General features: G+C 54.2%; 2 protein-coding genes and 1 long non-coding RNA gene across 6 annotated transcripts; all 3 read left to right on the forward strand.

The window, feature by feature from the left end:
• LOC128934733 (uncharacterized) lies at positions 1-875 on the forward strand. Of its 2 annotated transcripts, none has more exons than XR_008482879.1 (2): positions 1-36; positions 205-875. It is a non-coding gene; the product is annotated as an uncharacterized LOC128934733 (long non-coding RNA). The 2 variants fall into 2 exon arrangements; XR_008482880.1 differs by lacking the exon at positions 1-36 and adding an exon at positions 122-152.
• A 230-nt stretch (positions 876-1,105) lies between these two features.
• CTSH (cathepsin H) lies at positions 1,106-7,662 on the forward strand. Its single transcript, XM_054272573.1, has 12 exons — positions 1,106-1,211; positions 1,348-1,379; positions 1,448-1,553; positions 1,644-1,714; positions 2,261-2,365; positions 2,623-2,709; positions 3,279-3,334; positions 4,323-4,404; positions 4,487-4,555; positions 4,943-5,049; positions 6,269-6,394; positions 7,470-7,662. Exons 1-12 carry the CDS (start codon positions 1,136-1,138, stop codon positions 7,543-7,545), a joined length of 993 nt encoding a protein of 330 aa, XP_054128548.1. The 5' UTR covers positions 1,106-1,135; the 3' UTR covers positions 7,546-7,662.
• A 1,494-nt stretch (positions 7,663-9,156) lies between these two features.
• Positions 9,157-23,647, forward strand: BLM (BLM RecQ like helicase). 3 transcript variants are annotated; one of them, XM_054272867.1, is made up of 20 exons: positions 9,157-9,280; positions 10,780-10,948; positions 11,357-11,469; positions 11,818-11,950; positions 12,856-13,553; positions 14,246-14,422; positions 14,747-14,865; positions 15,511-15,624; positions 16,363-16,461; positions 16,549-16,697; positions 16,993-17,099; positions 17,850-18,010; positions 18,460-18,655; positions 19,390-19,580; positions 20,121-20,268; positions 20,600-20,799; positions 21,543-21,735; positions 21,876-21,998; positions 22,308-22,515; positions 23,322-23,647. In XM_054272867.1, exons 4-20 carry the CDS (start codon positions 11,856-11,858, stop codon positions 23,503-23,505), a joined length of 3,162 nt encoding a protein of 1,053 aa, XP_054128842.1. In that variant the 5' UTR covers positions 9,157-9,280; positions 10,780-10,948; positions 11,357-11,469; positions 11,818-11,855; the 3' UTR covers positions 23,506-23,647. The 3 variants fall into 3 exon arrangements, with proteins under 3 accessions (XP_054128842.1, XP_054128839.1, XP_054128840.1); XM_054272864.1 differs by lacking the exon at positions 9,157-9,280 and having other exon boundaries at positions 9,807-10,948; XM_054272865.1 differs by lacking the exon at positions 9,157-9,280 and having other exon boundaries at positions 9,807-10,948; positions 11,360-11,469.
• The last annotated feature ends 155 nt before the right edge of the window (positions 23,648-23,802 follow it).

Consider the following 23,802-nt stretch of genomic DNA (forward strand, 5'->3'; position numbering starts at 1 on the left):
GTGTCCCCGCGGGGCAGGTGAGTCCCCGTGGTGCAGGTGAGCCCTGTGTCCCCGTGGAGCAGGTGAGCCCCGTGTCCCCGTGGGGCAGGTGAGTCCCTGTGGGGCAGGTGAGCTCTGTGTCCCCGTGGGGCAGGTGAGTCCCTGTGGGGCAGGTGAGCCCTGTGTCCCCATGGAGCAGGTGAGCCCCGTGTCCCCGTGGGGCAGGTGAGTCCCTGTGGTGCAGGTGAGCCCCGTGTCCCCGCAGGGCTCTGGGGCAGCACAGAGCAGCTCTCCCTCGGGCAGTGCTGGCGGTTACATCCCAACTCTGTAAGGTGGCAGAAGGGAGCGCATTAAAGGTTGTCCCTCGGTGTGAGCTGCCCTCTGTGTGTGTGCCGCCCTGGTGCTGGCCGGGCACGGGGGGCCCCGGCTGCTGCCCTGGTGCCCCCGAAGCTGGGAAGATGGAAGCATCCCCTCGCCTCTCCTCTCCTCGCTGCATCCGGCTCCTGTTGATATGCTGTAGATCCGTGCCCTTGTGCCCACTCTGAGTACCATGACGTAGAGTTAGAGATGACGAGTGTTTTTATTACATCTACTGTAATCCTGGCTAACCACCCGCTAGCAGGATATAGTAATGTAGTGCTTATTCTGTGAATAGTACCTGGGTTTTTTACATTGTACAGTCCCTGACACGGTTCCCCGGCAGTGGCAGGCATGCTCCACTCACACAACACTTGCTGTAAGCAATACCTCGTGGTATGGGAATTCTCTTTCAAGCCCTAAAACTATTTCAACTTACAGCTTGTTTGGGAAAAAAAAAAGATATTTCCATTTTTTTTGTAAAAATATATGTTTCCTGATTACCTCTTGCTAATAAATCTATTCTATCTCAGGGTGAACCGGGGTTTGTGATAGTTTTACGGGCGGGATAACGCCGGACCCGCCGGGCCGCGGGCCACGCCCAGTGCCGGTGCCCCGCCCAGTGCCCCGCCCAGAGCCGGTGCCCCGCCCAGTGCCACGCCCACCCAATGTCCCGCCCCTTGTCCCGCCCCCTGGCAGCGGCTCGACGCATTTCGGCCCCGTTCGGCCGCGCTCGGCTCGGCGCGGTTGGGCTCCGCTGCGTCCCGCCCGTCCCGGTTCGGCCCGGCGCGGTTCGGCCATGGGCTGGCCCGTGCTGCTGAGCGCGGCCGCGCTGCTGGCCGCCGCCGCCGCCGCCTGGGAGCCCTCGGCCGAAGGTACGGGGGCACCGGGAGGGCAGGAGGCGGCTTGGCACGGCCCGGCCCGGCTCGGCTCGGCTCGGCTCGGTTCGGGCCGGCCCCCGGTGCGGCAGAGCCGTGGCGGTGCCGCTGACGGGCCCGTTCTCTCCCGCAGAGGAGCAGCTGTTCAAGGCCTGGATGCTGCAGGTGAGCTCGGGGCCGGGCCGGGCCGGGCCGGGCCGGGTTCGGGGCCCTGACGTGCCGGTTCCCCGCAGAACGAGCGGCGCTACGGCCCCGAGGAGTACCCGCGGCGGCTGCGCATCTTCCTGGGCAACAAACGGCGCGTGGAGGAGCACAACGCCGGCAACCACAGCTTCCAGAGTAGGAGCCCGAGCCCCGAGCCCGCCCGGCCGCGGCCGGCCCTGGGCAGCCCCCATCGCTGAGCACAGTGTCCCCTGTTCCTCCCTCTAGTGGGCCTCAACCAGTTCTCGGATCTGACCTTCGCGGAGTTCAAAAAGCTCTACCTGTGGAGTGAGCCGCAGGTAAATGCTGGCTGGCAGGGAAGGAGGGGGTGCAGTGCACCTGTGAGGGGTTCTGCATGGCCTGAACCCCTGAGAGGGGGTTCTGCAGTGCCCTGCATCCCCATGAGGGGGTTCTGCAGTGATCTGCACCCCTGAGAGGGGGTTCTGCAGTGCCCTGCATCCCCATGAGGGGGTTCTGCAGTGACCTGCACCAGTGTGAGGGGGTTCTGCATGACCCACACCCGCTGCAGGGCCAGCGCCCCTCACTGTGCTGCCTGCAGTCCCCTGTGCTCAGGTCACATCCTGTGCCACCAGCACAGGGCAAGAGCCAGGTGAACCCTGTTCCCCACCTTCATGGCTTTTAGTGCCTTGCCCCTGACTCCAGCCCAGCTGTCTGTTCTGCTGTCAGCTCCCTGAGCAGCCGGGGCACTGCAGCCAGGGGTGCAGGGGTGCAGGCTGGCAGTGCTCCCTGCTGCAGCGGCCTGTGTGTGGGCTGGTCACCCGGGCAGGGTGGCTGTCGTGCCCCCCTGGCCTGGCGGCTCACCACAGCCCTTTGCCTGCCTGCAGAACTGCTCAGCCACCAAGGGGAACCTCCTGCGCAGCTCTGGGCCACATCCCGACTCCATCGACTGGAGGAAGAAGGGGAATTTCGTGACGCCCGTGAAAAACCAGGTGAGGGGTGTGTGACACGGCCAGAGGGGGCTGATGGCTGCGGGCAGGTGCCGTGCCCGAGGAGCAGGGCTGGGTGCCTGTGCCAGGGGAGCTCCCCCGGACCTGTGCCATGCCTGGGGCTGAGCTGAAGGCCAGGCCCAGCTGCCAGCACGGAGTGGAGGCTCTGCACTGCTGCCATGTCCCCCTGCCCGTGTTTTGGGGAGCCTGGTGAGCCTGCAGCACCTCCTGGAGCAGTTCCTCTCCTGTTCCTCGTGTAGGGTCCCTGCGGGAGCTGCTGGACCTTTTCCACCACGGGCTGTTTGGAGTCTGCTATTGCCATTGCCACGGGAAAGCTGCTCTCTCTGGTGAGAGGTGTTCTGGCTCAGAGCCCTTTGGGGAGCAGGATGAGTCAGAGGGGCTGGAGGCTGCTGGGAGAGGTGTGGGGACAGAAGCTGTGCCTGGCCCTGCCAGCCAGCCTCGCTGCAGGCAGCACATTGGGACATGTTGGTTTTTCAGCTCCTGGGGGATTTATATTCCTGAAGAACTAGAAAGACAGTAGCCACTTACACAACTTAGCAGAATAACCGAGGGCTGGGTGTGTTAAAAACAAACCTGACCTTTGGAAAACATCTCAGCCAGTGCTTCTGGGGGGATGGATTCCTGGCAGGCATGAGGAGGAATGCCTCTGGCAGCCAGGGCACCCCAGGCTGCTGCTCCAGGTCTTCCTTGTCTGCCTCCCTGGGACATGGAGCCATTTCCAGGGACTCCCAGGAGTAAAGCAGTGCTGTGGTGGTGGTTGCAGCCAGCTGCACAGATAAAGCAGCTCTCAGTTCCTGCTGTGCAGTTGCTTTCTGAGTCACTGACTCTGAGCACAGGTGTGGGACAATCGCTGACTCAAAACTGTCAAGCACTGACTCAAAACCCTTCTCTGCAGGCAGAGCAGCAGTTGGTTGATTGCGCCCAGGCCTTCAACAACCATGGCTGCAGTGGGTAAGTCACAGAGGGTCAGAGAGGGCAGAAATTAGAGAATCTTATATCCTGTGATGGACAACCTTCCTCCAGATCTAGGGTCAGGCTCCTTCCACATTATGGAATGGCTTTTGTCTTCCCACGGCTGCAATGTGTCAGGGAAAGCAACTTTAGATTTGGCTGGTTATTTTAATTTCACCCTCTGTAGAGGTTAGGATGTTTCACTAAATCTCCAGCATTTCCCAACCTCTGCTGTTCCTCTTCTGTTGGTTTTTATCTGAGGGATTTTCACACAGCAGCTGTAGGCTGGGCTCTGGTGGGCCCTGGGGCAGCAAGGGGACTTCTGGCTATTGTTCTGCCCCGAGTCACGCGCGTCTCGTGGCACCCTGAAGAACCCATAGAAACTTTAACTTCCTCTTTGGGAAGTTCCTCCTGGCCTTGCTAGAGAAGGCAGAGAGTAGAGCTTTCTGACAGCTTCTGTTTTCTGTGAGATAAGCTGTCCTGGAGGGACGCTCAGAGCTGAGCAAAGCCACTCTTGGTGCTTTTTATCTCTTGCGACTCCTCCTTAGGCGTTTCCACATCAGCACTTCTGATCATCTCTCTTTTCTTCCCTCCTGAGATGTGCTTCTGGAAGGTGGCCAGGGAAGGGAGCGGCTGCTTGCTGGAGCTGTGGGTGTCTCAATGTCCCCCAGCCAGGCTGGGCAGAGGGCACCAAAAAACACCTTTCATTTAGTATGTGAGGCTGGTGCTGTGTGGGCAGCTGACCTCACACCCTCAGGGCTCCTGGTGCTTCTCTCCAGGGATCTGGCAGCTGGAGAATGACCATGCCAGGCAGCCCAGGCAGGGAGATGCTGCAGGCACAGACACTGCCCCTCCCTGGCTGGTGGGATTGGGCTGCACAGGGGGGAATGTCGATGGCTTTGCTCTGCAGAGGCTGCAGCATTACCGAGTTCATCATTACCATCCTAATTAACTGTTAGCATCCTAACGGAGCCGTGTTGTCTCGCAGGGGCCTGCCCAGCCAAGCCTTCGAGTACATCCTGTACAACAAGGGGCTCATGGGGGAGGACAGCTACCCCTACCGGGCCAAGGTACTGCAGCATGGCCCCGGCCTCCACCGTGGGGGCACAGCAGGGCTGGCACAGCCCCCACAGCGCCTCTCTGTCCCCACAGAACGGCACCTGCAAGTTCCAGCCCGAGAAAGCCATCGCCTTTGTCAAGGACGTGATCAATATCACACAGGTGAGGCCCCGAGGGCTGAGATTCCAGACTGCCAGGGCTGTGCCAAGGGGAGGCGCTGGGGTGCCCAAGGTGTGCTGGGCTCACAGCTGCAGCTGCAGCCTGTGTGCTCCTGGAGAGACGGAGCTGCTGGGCACACTCCTGCTGTCCTGCACACCTTTGGAAGTGGCACCAAGGAGGTGCTGGAGCCAAAACGCAGGCCCTGGGTTCCTGCCTGCTTCCCTGGGGTGCCCCTCCAGGCTGGCACAGAGTGCCGGTTCTCCTGTTGCAGCTCAGCACTGGATTCCTTGTCCTGCAGCACAGCAGGGTTGTCCATCCCCCGTGCCCTGGCCAGCACAGCCAGGAGAGGATGAGGATGATGAGGTGATGACCCCGGATCCTCTCTTGCAGTATGACGAGGACGGCATGGTGGAAGCTGTGGGGAAGCACAACCCAGTGAGCTTTGCCTTTGAGGTGACCAGTGACTTCATGCACTACAGGAAAGGAGTGTATTCCAAGTGAGTGTGCCCCCCATTTGGTGAGGTGAGGGCAAGGGGAGCAGGTAGGGCTGGAGTCACGTGCGTCCCTGTTTATCCTGCTTCGTGCAGGAACACTGCGCTGCGTTCTCACACTTCTTTTAAGTAGAAAATAGAAAAAAAAGAGTAAACAGAGCCTTGATGTACTGGTTCCTGAGGGGATGAGGGTGCAGCACAGGGAGGAGGGCTGCAGGCTAGGAACCTGTCCGGCCTGGAGACCAGGTTGTGGTGGAAGGAAGGTCAGCGAGTCAGGCAGCTCGGGGCACTCTGCAGCTCCCCACGGGGTTGGGGCTGTCCCAGCAGGGGAAAGTGTGTGTTTGGAGAAACAGAAACATATTTGGGAGTCATGAACCCTCAGTCATGCAGAACTGCAGGCAAAGTGCAAGGGGGAGGCTGAGCCTGGGGGATCTGCCCCAGGAGCTCTCAGGAAGGAGCCGGTGGTGATTCCAGAGGCTTTGCTGGGCCAAGAGCCAGTGATGCCACAGGTCAGTGCCAGCCCTGGGCAGGTGTGAGCTGTGAGGGCAGGGACGTGGTCAGAGGAACACGCCAGCAGCAGTTATCCCGTGGAATTGCAGTCTAAGGTGGATTTGAAGTCAGAGTGCACGGAATAATTGATGCTCCAGTGCTTTCAGCACAGAGCAGCTGTTAACAGATCAAAAAAAAGAAAATCTGAGGTGGATTATTGATCTTTTCCTGTGATGCAGTTTGAAAATGTTTAAAAATAGATGCTCTTGAGATGGGAGCATGTAGCATGAGCTGTCTTGTTTCACACCACAGGCAGCAGCTTTCAGCAAGTGCAGTTTAAAGGTTGAAAATTTAGAGGAAACACATATTTAGACCCACGAGTTTGCTGTTCCTGTGCAAAACATGAAGCAGTGCCCTTGAATTTCAGGGCAGTACAAACCAGCCCTGGGAGGCACTAAGAGCTGCTGGTTCCAGTTGGGAAAGTTCCTTTGCCCTGTAGCTCATCTTGGTGGCCAGGAGCTCAGAAGTGCACGGATCGCCTAACTCCAGATACGGCTGGTAGTTTCAGAGTGGAGAAACAGAGCAGTGTCTCCTTTGTGTGCCTGCCCTCCCTCCTGTGCAGAGCTGGGAGTCAGAGCGTCCCCAGCTGTGTGTGCAGTGTGGTCAGCACTGCTGCCTGAGCGGTCCCTGGCCAATGCAGGCCGCCGCTCAGAGCCCCCGCACTGTCTCCCTGCAGCCCCCGCTGCGAGCACACCCCCGACAAGGTGAACCACGCCGTGCTGGCCGTGGGCTACGGGCAGGAGGACGGCACTCCCTACTGGATCGTCAAGAACTCCTGGGGCCGCCTGTGGGGCATGCAGGGGTAAGGCCGTGGGGCCGGGCACACGCCCTGCCTGCTGGGGGGCACCCACCTCAGCCCCTGCCCGCCCCGAGCCCCGCAGTGAGCTCTGGCAGCCGGGAGGGTGTGGGCAATGATGCCAGGCTGGGCGGTGGCACGGCTCACCAGGCCTGGCCTGGGCTCCCTGCCCAGCACAGCCTTGGCCCAGCGGAGCTGCTGAGGTGCCCAGGGCACAGCCAGGCTGGCAGAGCTGCTGGTTCCCCATAGTGCCCAGGGCACAGCCAGCCTGGCAGAGCTGCTGGTTCCCCATAGTGCCCAGGGCACAGCCAGGCTGGCAGAGCTGCTGGTTCCTGAGGTGCCCAGGGCACAGCCAGGCTGGCAGAGCTGCTGGTTCCCCCTGGAGCCCAGGGCACAGCCAGGCTGGCAGAGCTGCTGGTTCCCCATAGTGCCCAGGGCACAGCCAGCCTGGCAGAGCTGCTGGTTCCCCATAGTGCCCAGGGCACAGCCAGCCTGGCAGAGCTGCTGGTTCCCCATAGTGCCCAGGGCACAGCCAGCCTGGCAGAGCTGCTGGTTCCCCATAGTGCCCAGGGCACAGCCAGCCTGGCAGAGCTGCTGGTTCCCCCTGGAGCCCAGGGCACAGCCAGGCTGGCAGAGCTGCTGGTTCCTGAGGTGCCCAGGGCACAGCCAGGCTGGCAGAGCCCCAGTGGTTTCCAGGGCTCAGAGCACATCCAACCTCTCCAGACCCACTGGTTCCTCAGCTCCCTGCTGCTCACACAGCCACTGAGAGCAGCTTGTGCCAGGAGTGAGATCCCAGCCTCACCAGTGGGATTCTTGGGAGTGAGATGTAAATTCTGGTTTGTTCAGGGTGTAAGGGGCAGGGGATGGCATTGCCTGGAGAGCTGAGGGGGAAGGGACCTCACAGCCTGCCCAGTGCCATGGCAGGGACACCTCCCAGTGCCCTGGGTACTCCCAAGCCCATCCAGCCTGGCCAGGGATCCAGGGGCAGCCACAGCAGCTCTGGGCACCTGTGCCAGGGCCTGCCTACGCTCACCTGCCACAGGAGGGAACGCTCACTCACAGCCATTTCTGTCTCTTTCAGGTATTTCCTCATCGAGCGAGGCAAGAACATGTGTGGGCTGGCTGCCTGTGCCTCCTACCCCGTTCCTCGGGTGTAGCAGGGGCAGGCTGGCCTGGGGCTGCAGTGCTTGACGTGCTCCAGGGCTGAGGCTGGCACCAGAGGGGCAGAACCGGTGCCAGGCCTGCCTGCTGGCAGTGTCACCTGCTGGAGTGTCACCTGGCCCTCACACACAGCAGCCAGGTTCTCCTGCAGCAGCAGCCCGAGCTGAGCCTGCCCTGTCCCTGCCAGGTTCCCTCCTCCTGCCGTGCCCAGGTGTGCCCAGGTGTGCCTCCATCCACCCCGGGGGCAGCAGGGCCCGCCTGGATGCAGGGAAATCCCACAGGAACAGATTGAGGGCACACAGAGCTCCCCCAGCCCCTCGGTGGCTTTCCTGCAATCACCAGGTGTAAATTGTAGCGATTTTAAAATTTTCCTTGAAGGCAATTTCCCTGTTCTTTATAGGAAGGATGAATGAGTACTGTGATTTGTACACTTTTACCAATTTTGATGAAATGCTTGCTATATTTTGTATTAAAAACCAGGGTATTTTGATGCACATAGAGAAGAAACGGGTGATTTTTCTTTAACCCACCAGCGAAGACCCCAGAACCTCGGTGCCGAGGAAATGAAGCCGCGTGTGAGCAGGGGCACGTCTGTGTTGTTTCACAATGAAATCTCACTGACAATAAAGCTGCCTCGTCACCCGAGCGCTGTGCTGTGAGCTCTGAGCTGGGGGCTGAGGGGCTCCGGCCTCCCGGTGCGGGGCGCCGAGCGGGTCCAAGGCGGGTCCGAGCCGGGAGGGAGCGGGGCTAAGGCGGGCCCAAGGCGGGTCAGAACCGGGAGGGAGCGGGCCCGGCCTGAGGGCGGAGCCGCCATTTCCGGAAACACTTCCATATCCGCCGCCGTGCCTCCCGCCCCCGTGCGTCACTTCCGTCCTGTCGCCTCCGGCCAATGGGGAACCGGGGGCGGTTTTGGCGGCGAATGCGAAGCGCGGGCGGGAGGCCGCGGCGGGCGCCCCCTGGCGGCGGGGCGGTGCCGCCATGGCGGCCGTGCCGCAGAACAACCTGCGGGAGCAGCTGCAGCGGCACTCGGCCCGCGGGGCCCTGCGCGCCGCGCCGCCGCCGGCGCGGGACCGCCCGCCGTGAGTACCGGGGCGGCGGGGCGGGGCGGGGCGGCCGCCGCGGCCGGGGAGTCACCGGGCTCCTCTCCTTGCAGGGGCTTTACCTTCAAGAAGGCGCCGCGGGGCCTCGGCGCCGCCGCCGTGCTGAGGGACAAGGACGTGAACGTCTCGCTGGCCCTGCCCGCCTCGGCTCCGCCGCACGCCAAGGCGCCGCCGCGGGGCTGTGTTCCGACCTGTGCCTCCCCCGCGGCTCCCGCGGCCAGGCCGGCCAGCGCCGCTCCCGCCGGGAAGGCCAGCTCCGCTCCCGGCCCCGGTTCCGGCTCTGGCTCCGCTCCGGGCCCCGTTATCACCATCGGCGATGAGTGGGATGACATCGATGACTTCGACCTGTCGGGAATCGAAAAGAAGTTCTGTCGGCCGCCGCTGGTGTCCCCCAAGGGGCTGCGAGCCACCGTTAAGGAGCCCCCGCGGCCCGGCCCCCGCCCGGCCTCGCGCGGCTCTCCCGGGGCCCCGCGGCCCGGCGGCGGCGGGGAGGCAGCGGCGGAGGCCGAGCCGCGGCCCTGCTCGCAGCGCTCCGTGATCTGCCTGGAGGACTCGGCTGCGGGGCCCGGCTGCGGGGAGCAGGATGCTGCTGAGCCGCGCCGGGATGCGGGCAGCGCCGGGGCTCGCCCAGGTAAGGGCTGTGCGCAGGTACCGGGCTGGAAGAACATCCAGCCAGCTGGGTGCGCAGGTACCGGGCTGGAAGAACATCCAGCCAGCTGGGTGCGCAGGTACCGGGCTGGAGGAACCGCTGGGTGTGCAGGTACTGGGCTGGAAGAACGTCCAGCCAGCTGGGTGCGCAGGTACTGGGCTGGAAGAACGTCCAGCCAGCTGGGTGTGCAGGTACTGGGCTGGAGAAACCGCTGGGTGTGCAGGTACCGGGCTGGAGGAACAGCTGGGTGTGCAGGTACTGGGCTGGGTGTGCAGGTACCGGGCTGCAGGAACCGCTGGGTGTGCAGGTACCGGGCTGGAGGAACAGCTGGGTGTGCAGGTACTGGGCTGGGTGTGCAGGTACCGGGCTGCAGGAACCGCTGGGTGTGCAGGTACCGGGCTGGAGGAACAGCTGGGTGTGCAGGTACCTGGCTGCAGGAACCGCTGGGTGTGCAGCCCAGGGCTTGGCTTGGCTTGGCGTGGCTTCTCAGGAGTCACGGGGAGCTGTGTGCTCGGTACCCCCAGCCTGGAAGCGGGGCAGCGTCCTGCCGGTGCAGGAGCAGCAGCTGCTCTTGTACTGCAGTTACAAGATTAATAGCATTCCTGAAATGATCAATAATCTATAGGGATGCTATGGAGAGAAAAACACTCAGCAAATTCATGCAGGAGAGACCTGAACAGACCTGCATGAAATAAACCAGAAAAAGTGATTGCTCTCCATTTTTAACATAAGCATAAACACAAAAGAACTCCAACTCTCAGTTATGATCACAAAATTCCTGCCTGTTATTATTTTGGCAGCTCTGTCCCACCGAGTTGCTTTATTTTAGATTCCTTACCTCTTGTGTTTTGAAACTTTGGACCTTTATTTGGGAAATTAACGTGTTTATGCCACTGAAAACATCAAAGAATGTTCTGGGATGCTGCCCTTACACTGAGTGGTGAAAACATTTGTGAACTGTATTTCTGTTTTTAATATTTTCTTGTCTTTTCCTTTCTCTGTGAAATTAATTTCAATAAGTTAATGATATTGACCTCTCTTTGTAGGATTTGTCTTTTAAGACACAATGCATGTACATTTACCTTCCAGTTCCAGTACAGGGATTGTGACAGCTAATGAGTCTGCACTCTTTTAAGGCTAGGATTTCATATAATAGGAGCTTTTAATAGAAACAGGTTTTTATATAAATCGTTTTTATAGCAAAGCATTGCAGAAAAATAGATCTCTTCAGTGTTTCACTTCTGCCAGGGACAGCTGACTGTAGGTTTATTCGTATCACTTTTCCGCTTCAATGAGGGTTTGTGGGGGTTTGTCTGTCTGTTTTACTGGGGAGACAAGGGAGCAGCAGGTTTTATCCTCTGGGAGTCAGAAGCTGGATCAAACGAGTGCTTTGGAATCTGGCTGCTGTTCTCCCCTGTGTCTGTGGCAGGCTGGCTCAGTGTGCAGTGTTCCCCAGCAGTACCAATGCCCTTCCCTTGCAGCTGAAGGGGGCCAGGAGCCACGGCGGGCTGGGAGCAGCTCCCCAGCGCTGGATGAGGCCGCCTGGCCGTGGGCAGGTGCTGACATCGAGGAGGATGACCTGGACATCGTCCCTCCCTCCCCGGAGGAGGAGGAGCTGCCGCCCTTCTCCCCCTCTGCACAGAGTGCCAGGTACCCAGAGCTCGCTGCTGAAACCGTCTGTCTGGTGCAGGAGCACAAAAGCACCAAAACCAGCCCCAATTCCTGCTTGGTAACGAGGCACACATTGAGCTCGGTCTCTTTGCTGCTTGCCAGGTTGATGGCTGGCAGCTGCAATCAATGCTTTATCAAATACTAGTTTTATGGCTGATAAAATTAGTTTTAGCTGGCTTTCGCTTCAGAAAAAAGCAGAGTGACTTCTGTAGTGGGATGGGAGAAAATTCCATACATTGGCACCCAGGATGAGTGACTGCTCAGCTCTTGGGTTCTGCCTGGGCCTTCAGGAATTTATCTTTTTCACACATTTAAATCTCACTGTTCTGTGGAAGTGCCTCAGATTACAGAGATCTGTATTTTCATGGCTTTTCCTTTTGGTGTTAGCAGCATTTTCAGAGACTCTCCCACTGGAGGAAGGTGCACACCTGGCAGCTCCGAGGCCAGGCAGGAGAAAGTTCCCTCAGCACATCCTGGTGATGCCAATGCAGGAGATTCAGGTACACAAAATGCTTTGGAAATTCATATCTCTGATTTTGGGGGTAGTTTGTAACTATTTATTATCCTGTGTAATCCAAGAACATTAACAGATGGAGAATGAACATCCATAGATGGAGAGTTGACATAAATGGTTGGATTACAGACAGATAATGAAAGACAAGGGCAAAAATATGTAGATTCATGGAGTTCCTGCACACAGAATCAGTTTCTTTGTGCACATGGACTAAAAGCGTGTTGGAAGTAAATTGTTCAGACTGACTGACCGCAGTCACTGTCCTCTGGAGGGTGGTATCCCGTGGGCACCCGTTGTGGTGGAAACGCTGTGCTGAGCTCCCTCCCCGTGGCAGGTGAGGCCGTGCCGGTGGCCCCGCGGCTGCTGGCGGTCATGGAGGCCATCTGCGAGCTGGTGGATGCCATCCCCCTGCAGGAGCTGCAGGCCCTGCGCTGTGCCCGCGCCCTGCTGCAGCACCGGGACCTCAGGTAGGCGGGAGCAGCAGGTGCGGAGCAGGGAGCTGCCTGCAGGTGTCCCCAGCGCTCTGGAGAACGGGCCGGGAGGGCTTTGGGAAGCTGGGAACGCTCCTGAGGGAGGGAACAGAATGCCCCGAACTGCTGCAAACGCTGGGGTCCCTGTGTGCTGCCAGAGCGAGGATCCGGCTCCACGGGCAGCCTGAGGAGCTGCCTGGCACCAGGTGCTCCTGCACCCACGGGGGATGTGGGTGACCTGCCAGGTGTCCTCCTCAGTTCTCCTGCCACGGGCATTCAGCTCAGTGTTGTCTCCCCCCTCGCCGACTGCAGGGACGGGGATTTCTCCTAATACCCCTGAACTTGTCATCTTCCAGTGGAATTATTGCTGCCACAACCTGCTGCTCTGTCTGCTGCCTCACCTGAGGCACAATGCATGGACAAAGTATTGGGATTTGGGATTTTGCTTAGATTCTTCCTGGACTGGAATCATTGAGCTTCTGTAAATGTTCTCAGTACAACAGCTTGTTTTATTTCTCATTGCTGTAGTCAGACATAGTCTTTAGAAAGTACCTAAAAACATGATGTGGTTCAGGTGTACTTTTAACTTCAGGTTTTGCTTCTTAAGGATTTATTTTTAATATTCTACCTTGCCTGGATCTGTTCCTTGCTTTTAGAAATTATTTTATATTGTGTCTGTAGAGATGATGTCACAGTTTTGTCATTGGTTTCTTCTGGTGGTATTTTCTCTTCCCTAGATTTGTTTGAAATGATTTTCAAACATGGTGACTCAGAACCATATGTTATATGTTTAACAGCAGTGAGACAAAACTGTTTAATGAATGTTGTAGAACTTGGTAAATCATTGCTTGTGACTAAATATATATTTTTTTCATTCCTCCTTCCCTTGCTGTCTCTCCCAGGAGAAAACTGCTGGCTAGTTCTGTCAGTTTGAAACAGAATGGCATCAACACCAGTGTTCCTAGAAGCTGGAAGTCTCCCATGGAGCAGAGCCCTCGTGTGTGTCCTGGTGCAGGCTCTGGCCCAAGCTGGAGCTTCAGTTCTGACAGAAACTCCCCCAAACCCACAAACCTCCCGTCGGTGCTTTCTGTTCATTCCAGCGGCTCTTCTGCCAAAGCCAACCAAACCCTGGACAGCTCTTGTGCTCCAAGGCAGGGTGCCGAGGAGCCGCCGTGCCCGGGCCCTGCAGCGCTGCCTGGTGCCAGGGCAGGTGCCAGGGAGGGCGCTTTCCTCGGGCTGAGCCTGCGGTCCTGCGACAGCAGCTGGGACAGCAGTCCTGGGCCCAGGAGCGGGGTGCAGCCCCTGACCAGCACAGCCCTGAGGGGCCAGAGCACAGCCCCCGCCGCAGGGCACAGCCCGGGCACCGATCTGGAGCTGGATGCGTTTGACATCGATGACCTGGAGGAGGAGGACTGGGACAGCGCGGTGCCCGCGCCCGCCCCCGCGGTGCCACCCACGCCGCCGTGCCCGCCCCGCCCGCAGGGGCCTCCTGCCCAATCCCTCCTGTCCAAGATCATGTCCCGGGCCGGAGGGTCGGCTGTGGGCTCCACTCCTGCCGCTCCAAAGCCAGCCCTCCCCGTGGCAACAAAGAACCATCCAGGTGACCTGCACTCCTGAGGGTTGTTGGCGTTTTCCGTTTTTAAATTCTTGTTTATTTCTTTTTGAATCTAATACCAAGTAACTACTGCAGATCGCATCCATGCCTTTTGTTTCTGTGGAAGTTTCTTTTGGTTCCTTTTTTGCAAAGTCATCTTGGGGTTTTTTTCCTCTAAATGATGCTAATCTTGAATATTCCCTTCCTGTGCTGGTTTCAGGCTGCTGGAAGATGAAGCTGCTAAAATTGGAAATGAGGGTATTTCTATGTTTTAGTTAAATAATGATTCTGCAGCTTTTGATTCAAAGCAGTACAATGGTTTTCACTGCAAGATGTTCCAAAATGGGTTTGTGGAAGCAAACTCAGTCCCCCCAGGGCCCAGGGTTGGTCAGTGTCATTTCAGGTTAATGTAGAGACAGGCTGGCAAAAGGGGAGGTGAAAATCAGAGTCACAGAATGGTTTGGGGTGGACGAGACCTTAAAACCCATCCAGTGCCACCCTGCCATGGCAGGGACACCTTCCACTGTCCCAGGGTGCTCCAAGCCCTGTCCAGCCTGGCCTTGGGCACTGCCAGGGATCCAGGGGCAGCCCCAGCTGCTCTGGGCACCTGTGCCAGGGCCTGCCCACCCTCGCAGGGAACAATTCCTTCTGTAACTTGATGTCATAACTTGCTCTAATCGCATTTTTTTGTCTTTCAGATCCAGTGGTTCATAACCCTGCACTGGAGCGTTTCAGGGGCATGAAATTTCCCCATTCTGCAGAAATGATGAATATATTCCACAAGAAGTTTGGGTTGCACTGTTTCCGGACAAACCAGCTGGAGGCCATCAATGCTGCTCTGCTGGGGGAGGATTGTTTCATCCTCATGCCCACAGGTACAGGGTACCAACCTGCAGCTCCTTTTGCAAGCTTTGGGACAAGCTTTTCTTTTCCTCTGTGCCTTTGAGCTGCTGGAATTCTGTGACTGCAGGATTTCAGGACTATTTTTGCACTGGGGTATTTTGAGTGAGGGGATTGAATTTCTGCTTTCCTTAGTAATTCACACACAGTAACTGTTCCTTATCCTACAGGTGTCACTTAGTGGCAGGCATTGGTCGAAATGTGTTGTTTCCAGAGGTGCTGTAAAATGGCAAATAAGGAGTAGGTGCCCATCCCTTTTCTCGATAGCCAACCCTTGCTGTGTTGTCTCATCCCCACAGGAGGTGGGAAGAGCCTGTGCTACCAGTTACCAGCCTGTGTCTCTGCCGGGGTCACCATCGTTATTTCTCCGCTCAGGTCGCTCATCATCGATCAGGTTCAGAAGCTCAAGACTTTAGATGTAAGTTCCAGCAGCTTTATTGAGTGAAGCTGCAGGTAACTGGATTAGAAATCTGAAATTTTACAGCAAATCTTGTGTCTCCCGGATATAAACTGCATAAATAGATTAGGGGGACACTGTGAACGGCACAGGAAGGTGCCTGGGAAGAGCTAAATTGGATGAACTCGAATATCTTGGCAGTGTGACCGCTGGATTTATTGCTGCTCCTGGTGTTGGGTGTTGGAGCTGTGTTTTGCAGAGCAGGGGCTGGTTCTGAGATTTGTGATCACTCGCCTGCACAGGAGCAGCCTGGCCCTGCAGTGGGAATGAGCCCCAGGGGCTCTGGAGCTGGGGGGGTATGGAGGTGCTAAACATCTTTGCAAACATGATACACAGAGCAGAAATGCAGGTGCAGGAGATCACAGGATCCCAGGATGGCTTGGGTTGGAAGGGATCTTAAAGTTCACCTTGTTTCACCCCTCACCATGGGCAGGGACACCTTCCCCTGGCCCAGGCTGCTCAAATGTGTGTTCCAAACGTGTGTTCCCAAGGCTGACTGCTTAGGAACTGGTTTGTAATGAGAGGCTGGGAGCTTCTTGATTTGGAGGTTCTGTTTTGCATGTAATAAAACTCAATATATGTATTTATAATTTTTTTTTAATATAGATTGCTGCAACATACCTGACTGGTGACAGAACAGATGCTGATGCCTCAAAAATCTACATGCAGTTGTCAAAGAAAGACCCTGTGATAAAGCTGCTGTATGTCACCCCTGAGAAGGTCTGTACTTCATCTTCAGTTGTAAAACCATAGGGGCTACGAGGGGGGGATGTGAGGTGCTGAAAATCTGCACTCAGAGTAGGCTTCTGGGGAAAAAATGCTAGGTTTTGGGTAACTCATTAAGAATGTATACGGATGTAGCTAATTTCAGTCAGTAATTAGCCAAGAATAAGAACTGAGTATGTCTGTAAAATGTAAATTCCTAAAACAAGCTCCCATGCCCAGCTGTTTCAATCTATCTTGATGCACATTAGTGTTAATCACTGTCCTGCAGCTACTAAATCCAGACCCCTCTGAATAGGGTGATACAGGGAAAATGCAGCATTGTCAGGGTGATAGGGAATTGTCAGAGCTTGCCTTGGGCTGCATTATATGCTGCCTTAAAAATATGTTATTGCACAAGAGCTTTGTAAGAGGGGGCTGGTTAGTGTGCTGATTGTGTTTCTCTCTTCAGCATTATTTTTCCCTGTTTCCTGACATAAGTAATTTAAATTTACTGAAATTTCCTCAGAATGAGGGGCCTTGGGGTGGGTGATCCCAGAACCTGGTGGGAATCCCACAGCAGCTGCTTGGTTAGAACGCAGCTGGCTGGGATCATCTCTGTGCCCTGAGCACTCAGCTGGGCAGCGCAGGGTGATCCTGCAGCGCAGGACAGTGGTTTGTGCGCTCTCAGCCAGCCCAGCCGACACTTGTAGCCCAGGTATTTTGCTTTCCATTGCCGCTGGTGGCGCGTCCCAGGTGTGTGCCAGCAGCCGCCTGATGTCCGCCCTGGAGAACCTCTACGACAGGAAACTCCTGGCACGCTTTGTCATTGACGAGGCCCACTGTGTCAGCCAGGTAAAGCCTCCCCCCGTTTTCAGGAACGCCAGAGGACTCGGCCGGAGCGTTGTACTGAGTTGCACTGAAATTGTGTTTTGCACCCAGTGGGGCCACGACTTCCGCCAGGACTACAAGCGGCTGAACGCGCTGCGCAGGAAGTTCCGCTCCGTGCCCATGATGGCCCTGACCGCCACCGCCAACCCCCGCGTGCAGAAGGACATCCTCAACCAGCTCGAGATGCTCCAGCCACAAGTGTGAGTGCTCACAAGGCTTCTGGAACCCTTTGTGTGTGCCACAGAAATTCTGAGTGGAAAACTTAGTGAAGTAAAAAAAGCCTCGCAGACCTATCTAAAATCCTTATGTGGCTGTATCTGATGAAATGAAATTAAATTAAATGCATGCATGGAGTTTATTAGGAGGTAGATTTAAAATATTAACATAAGAAGCAAAAAACTCACCAAGCCCTTCCTTGCATGCTGAAGGAAGCTGTTTAACACAACATAGCTGTACCCATAAGGCTGACGAGCACCATGAACTGTCACATTTCAGGTTTACAATGAGCTTCAACAGGCATAACTTGAAATATGATGTGTTGCCCAAGAAGCCAAAGAAGGTGGCGATGGACTGCTTGGAATGGATTAAAAAATATCACCCCCGTGAGTATTCAGCAGCATGATGCCCACAGGCCTTTTCATGAACCACTTCTCAAGGCAGTAAAAGCTTTTATAATGCTATATAGTGATATATTTACCAGAAAAGCAAGATGGAGGTAAAGTGATGTTACTGAAAATGGGAATCGGATTTATGTGCATTCTAAAGTTGAGAATTTAAGTTAAGATGGAAAAGTCAATTATGGTGATGCTCTTGAATGACCCTTCTGGAGCCTGCCAGAGCTTTTAGGATCATGTCTTCAGAGAATAAAGGTCACCCAATATCTTAATTGTTTAATTGCGTTGGTCTGCTTATCTGTAATTCCCCTTGAAGGTATCTTCAGAGATTCCCATCTTTCTAGGCTCACTTTGGAGTCCTGCAGCTCCTGCTGCTGGAACTGGATTACACCAAGCTCCCTCCGCTTCTCCCATGCTGTACCCTCAGAGACCATTTACTAGACTTTTCTAACTCTTGAATTATATAGGTTTCGTTCATACATGCTAAATGCTGAGATTGCGAAATACTGATGAGGAAAACATTTCTTCATGCCACCTCATCAAAAGCCCAAAAATACTGTGTAGGAAAGACTGTCAAGACTATCTGTACTAATAAAATAAGTTCTATAGTGAAGCAGTTATATCTTTACTCTTATCTTTATTCCACTGGGGAGAGGTTGGTGTCTGCTTGGCAGGCTGAGCAGGGAAAGCAGCTAAAACTGTACTGTAGTTCAGATTTCTTTTCCCATCTCTTTGCAGATGACTCTGGAATAATCTATTGCCTTTCCCGGCACGAGTGTGACACCACAGCAGCCATCCTGCAGAAGGAGGGGCTGGCTGCCCTGGCCTACCACGCCGGCCTCACCGATTCCAACAGGGATCTGGTGCAGCAGAAGTGGGTTAATCAGGAGGGATGCCAGGTGAAGAGAAAACGGGAGGAAAAGGGAAGAAAATCTGGGCACTTTTATCCCTCTTGGCCTGGGAAATAATAGGGAAGTTGTTATCACCAAATGCAGTATTGAATAGCTGATCCCAGCAGACCTGCTGGGGCACAGCAGCCACCTTCCACTGGGAATTCTGTGATTGAAAGGTTGTAGCACTGCACCGAGGTGTGCTACTCCAGCAGGGAGGACCTGAGCAGGGCAGGGCTTCGGGAACAGCTCCTGGCACACCGCTGTGCAGAGCCTGGGGTTTGGGTTTTCCTGTGTCTGGAGTGGCTCCTCCAACAGGAGGGGAGGTTGTTGCTGTTTTGTGCTTGTTCTGCACTGTTACAGCTGAAATTCTGAGTCCTCCAGGGTTGCCAATCCAGGTCCCTCATGGAAAGGTCTTTCCATAATGTGCGTCTAGAGCATTTTGATCTCCTTCCCAGGTGATATGTGCAACAATTGCCTTTGGAATGGGCATTGACAAGCCCGACGTGCGCTACGTTATCCACGCGTCCCTTCCCAAATCCATCGAGGGCTACTACCAGGAGTCTGGCAGAGCTGGCAGGGATGGAGAGATGTCCCACTGCCTGCTCTTCTACAGCTACAGTGATGTCACCAGGCTGAGAAGGCTCATCCTGAGTGAGTTCTCCTCTGGGGACTTGGAGATGACATTACAGCATCACATTGTTGCTGGTCTCATTTTAGCCTGTGTTACTTTTCTTTTACAAATGCCATGGATAGTTCAGTATTGCAGGGAGGGAAGAACTGGGAATCCTTACCTGGATGGTTTTCATTCAGGTGCCAGAAGCAGGATTTTTGTCACTTGTACTTAATTTTAGTTAAAACCACTTTGCTTCACAGAATCATGAAATTGTTAAGGGTGGAAAAACCTTTAATATCATCAAATCCAACTGTCAGACCAACTCCACCCCCCTGTTCACCACTAGAACATGTCCTCAGGTGACACATCCAGATACTTTTTGAGCGCTTCCAAACATACTGACTCCATTTAGGGCATCCTGTGCCAGGGCTTTGCTACCCTTTCTATGTAGAAACTGTTCTTGATATCTTACCTAAATCTCTCCTGACACAACTTGAGGCCACTTTCTCTCATGATGTCATGCTTACCCTTCTCTTGATTTTTGTCATTATAGCCTTATTTCCCTTCTCCAGTTCTCTAAAACTTGAGAGATAAAATCTGTCCTATATCTGTTCTGTACTAACCCACTCATCTTTTCTTGAGCAAAGCCAATATTGCGTTTTAAGCAAAGGCAGTATGGCGGGTTTTTTGAGCAAAGCCAGTTTTTATTCGCATTCCATGAAAGGGCACAGGTGCAGCTTTAACAAACACCACTGAATTTGCTGTGTTTCAGTGGAGAAGGATGGGAACAGCCACACGAGGCAGACCCACTTCAACAACCTGTACAGCATGGTGCACTACTGCGAGAACGTGGTCGAGTGCCGCCGCGTGCAGCTGCTCGCCTACTTCGGGGAGACCAACTTCAACCCCACCTTCTGCAAAGATCACCCAGAGGTGATTTGTGACAACTGCAGTAGAAAAAAGGTAAACCCCAAAGGTTTTATTTGTAGTGGTGTTAAACTGAATTTGTATTTAGTCACATCTATAAGCGGTTACACGACAGGGAAGGGATCCTGATCAGTTTTGTACCTGCGGATATTCTGTCTCAGCTCTGTGTTTGAAACATTTCCTTATACAGCTGTGATTGGAACCAAATTTGATGAGGATAATGCCTATTTAGTCTCATTCTAATGTTCTAGAGCGCAGCAGGGTAATTACAGGAATGCTTCCCAAATGATTTACCTTGATTGCCAGTATTTACCCAGCAATCTTGCACCTCACTCTACACAAATAACCCTGGGGGGATTATATACAGTCAGTTGGATTGGTTTTGTGTTATCACATCCAGAATCCCTGTGACTGTATCACTGTAGGTTTCTAACTAGGAATCACGGTTTCTTTATTTGGAACAAACTCAATTCACAGCTGAGAAAAGCTCAATCATGGAAACTGAGGTCGTCAGTAACAGCCTGGATTAGGGCAGGAACATGCAATGGCATGGCCTGATGGGGTGTGACTTCACAGGATTATAAATCACGGAATGTGACCGAGGATGTGAAGAGCATCGTGCGGTTTGTGCGCGAGCACTGCGCGCAGGCGGGGCGGATCAACGGCAGCAGGAACCCAGGCTCTGGCAGGTACACCCTCAACATGATGGTGGACATCTTCCTAGGTGAGTGTTCTCCCAGAAACTCCTCAGTGACCTGGTGCACAAATCCCTGACCAGGAATCAAGAGGGTTGTGCAATGCCAGCAGGTGTTTAAAAAAAACATGTATTTCACAAAGTTAGTTTTCCCAGGAATCTCTTGGTGGTAAGTGATCCAAAATAAATGAAACTGAAGATTTAATCCATTTCAGGTTGCTATAGTGATAACATTGGTTTTCCAGTGTTTAAAGGCTTTTTTGAATGTGAACAGACTGCCTTGGGAATCTCCCACACATCTGTAAATGCGTGTACATGGGCTTTGTGAGCACGAGCTCATCCTATGCTTTCTGTTGCACAGGTTCAACGAGTGCCAAGATTCAGTCTGGGATATTTGGGAAGGGAGCTGCCTATTCCAGGCACAATGCTGAAAGGCTGTTCAGAAAACTGGTCCTGGACAAGATCCTGGATGAGGATTTGTACATCACAGCTAATGACCAGGCAGTGGCATATGTCATTCTGGGAGAGAGAGCTCAGGCTGTGCTGGATGGGTCACTCCAGGTGTGTAACCATTTCGTTTCTTGAAGGCATTGTTTTAAGGAAGGTGCTGCAGTTTTCCTTTAGCATATTCCCTCAGGTAGCTTAAACACAATTTGCCTCCAGCTGAACTAATGTCTGGTAGATGGAAGGAACAGAATCCAACATGTGTGATTCGTACCGCAGTATTCCAGTAATAATGTTGTCAGGCAAAAAGTGAGTTTGAGAGGCTTGGAGAGGTCTAAACCTTTCTCTTCTTCCCCACCCATCTAATTCCTGCTGGACAGTGAAGGAAAGTTCTGACCTCCACAGAAAGATGGCTAAGAAGAGAAAGAAGAAGAGCCAGCACTCCCTTTTTTGTTTTCTACTCTATTTTTTCCTAGTCATTGGTGGGATCTGATGGAATAGGCACTTCATGAAGTCGTGGAACAGTCCCAGGTTTCTTGAGGCAACACCTCCTCTGCATTAGTGCTGTGTTTGGAGCAGGACAGAGCCCTCAGCATTACCCCAGTGACCTCTGTTTGAAGCCAGCTGGGAACTGGGCTCTTGGAGGTTTTCCTCCTCTCTAAACTCTTCCAGCCCTTTGTTGAGGAAACTGGGGTGGGGCTGAGTAACCTGTAAAAACTTATTTTAAAAATGTGTGCTGGGTGAAGAGCTTTTTTTGGTCCATCAGAGGATATCTCAGTTTCCTGTGCTGTGTCCCTGTGTTATCAGTCAGGGTGTGCAGGAACTCCCTGGCAGCAGTTACAGATGGCTCATTTTAACAGGTGGAGTTCCACGAGACAGAGAGTGCCAGTGCCATCAGAAGGCAAAGGGCTTCCATGGCAAAGATGTCCCAGCGCGAAGAGATGGTGAAACAGTGCCTCAGTGAACTTACAGACACCTGCAAAACCCTGGGCAAAGTCTTTGACGTGCATTACTTCAATATCTTCAGTACTTCCACCCTAAAGAAAATAGCAGGTAAGGCCAGATTTCTCAGAAGTCCTTTGGGGCTTCTGCATAGAGGGGCATGGAAAGGAATTTATTTCCTTCTTTATAAAGAGGTATCTTTATAAAAAGTTATTTGTTTGACATGTCTGAGGGATACTTTTGTGCTGCAGAAACCTTGTCCTCAGACGTGGAGGTGTTGCTGCAGATCGATGGTGTCACAGAAGACAAACTGGAGAAGTACGGTGCAGAAATAATTAAAGTGATGGATAAGTACTCAGAATGCTCCATCCCAGGTGTGCTTTGTACCTCAACATGTACTTCTGTTCAGTGCCTTTCTCTCCTCCTCTAGCAGATGGTTGATTCAAAAGTTACCATGATTTAATCACAAATAACTAATTTTTACCGTTCAATAATTCCAAAAGGGAGCAATCACTTTCGGAACACACCAAAGTCTTTCTGCCTTCCCACTAGAGATAAATTCAGGGGTGGGGCAGTGCAGAGGAGGTGAGGAACGGCCAGGACAGATGTTCTGACGCCAGCAGAGTGTCCTGACTGGCCCGGGTGCTCCCTGACTGAGTTGGTTTTCCCTCCCTGCTGTGTAGAAGATGCCGCCTGCCCGGGCGGGGACACGGCCACGGGGAGCACGGGCTCGCCGGGGAGCGATGGGGAAGCAGAGGATGCAGGCACAACCTCCAGCTATTTTGGCAATAACACAAACCAGAGGAGGAAGAGGAAGCGGGCGCCCACCTCCAGGGACTCCAAGAGGAAAAGGACGGGTGGTGGTGGCAGCCAGCAGTTCCACCCCAGAGGGTATGTGCCTGGGGTCACTTCTCTCTGCACAGCGATGGTCCCAGAGCTGCAGTTCCCCCACTGCATGGGCTTAAATAATGTTAAAACTATCCAGGTGCCTGGCCAGAGCTGCTCCGCCCTGCTTTTCTGCATGTTTGCTTTTGAAAGCTGGTGAGGAAGGATGTTTAACACTTGTCCTCACACTTGACTGCTGCAGGCTAAGCAGGGAACACTCCATTTCAGTGTTCTGCCATAGCTAGCATTAGCAGGCTCACCAGGTTCCTTGCTTGAAATCACAAACAGGTCTTAAAACTTTGAACGCTTGATGGAATATTTGAACTTCAGCCCCTTGTTAATTCAGATTCTCCTTCTGATTGTTTCATGCAAAGCAACACCTGCATCTGCTGTTGGTTGGTCTTGAGCTTCTCAGGCAGATCTCCCACTTCCCAAGGATTTCCCCTTCCCTCCCCCAGTTCTCATCATTCTGCTCCCTGTTTTTTGTAGCAAATGGTTTTCCCAGCCCAGCAGGTTTTGTCCCACCCTTGGCACTTTCCCATCTACTGGAATATCTGTCATTAGCTCTGCTGCCTCGGAAGTGTGACTTGTGGTTGCTGCTGACCCTTGGGTACATCCCAGAGCAGCAGCTGTACTGTTTGCATTTCAGAGGTGGTTTTGCAGCCATGTGTGTTAAAAAAAATAAAAATTCACAAAATGAGTGTGTAGTCCTCCAGAAAATGCAGTGGTGGTGCCTGCGTGAGCGCAGGCTGGTGCAGGGGCCAGGGCAGGTGCCACAGGTGTCTCACACACGCCTTCTCTGATTTTTGCAGTGGCTACAGCAGGTACAGAAGGACCAAGAAGCTGCCGAGTTCGAAGGCTCCAGCCTCCTCCGGTGCCAGCTCCGGGTCCTGCAGCGTTGGTGGCACACAGGGAGCTGCTGGGAAGCTGGCCATGATGGCACTGCCCAAACCCAAATCCAGGAGCTTCCTTCAGCCTTCGTATTCCATATTTTAGCTGGGAAATGCAATTACAGGATGAATTTCCCGAAGATGGAATTACTGTTTATTAAATTTTTGTTTAGTTTGGTGCTGCTGAACCTTTTGGGACTTGTGTATTTGTCGAGTACAAAAGCTCACATTAAATAAGTATTTTTTAACTTGTCAGTTTATTTGGGCCTTTCTGCTTGGGAGTGGGTCTAGAAGCTCTCCCCTGTTGGTGACTCCTGCCTGTGCTGCTGCTGTACAGCCCCCTCAGGGACATGATCATGACCCCACATTCTGGGGGCTGCATGTCCCCAAGGCTGTGGCTGCC

Source organism: Melozone crissalis, unplaced genomic scaffold (assembly GCF_028551555.1).
Source record: "Melozone crissalis strain CALT ecotype California unplaced genomic scaffold, PUWL_Pcris_2 ptg000014l_1, whole genome shotgun sequence".
NCBI lineage: Eukaryota > Metazoa > Chordata > Aves > Passeriformes > Passerellidae > Melozone > Melozone crissalis.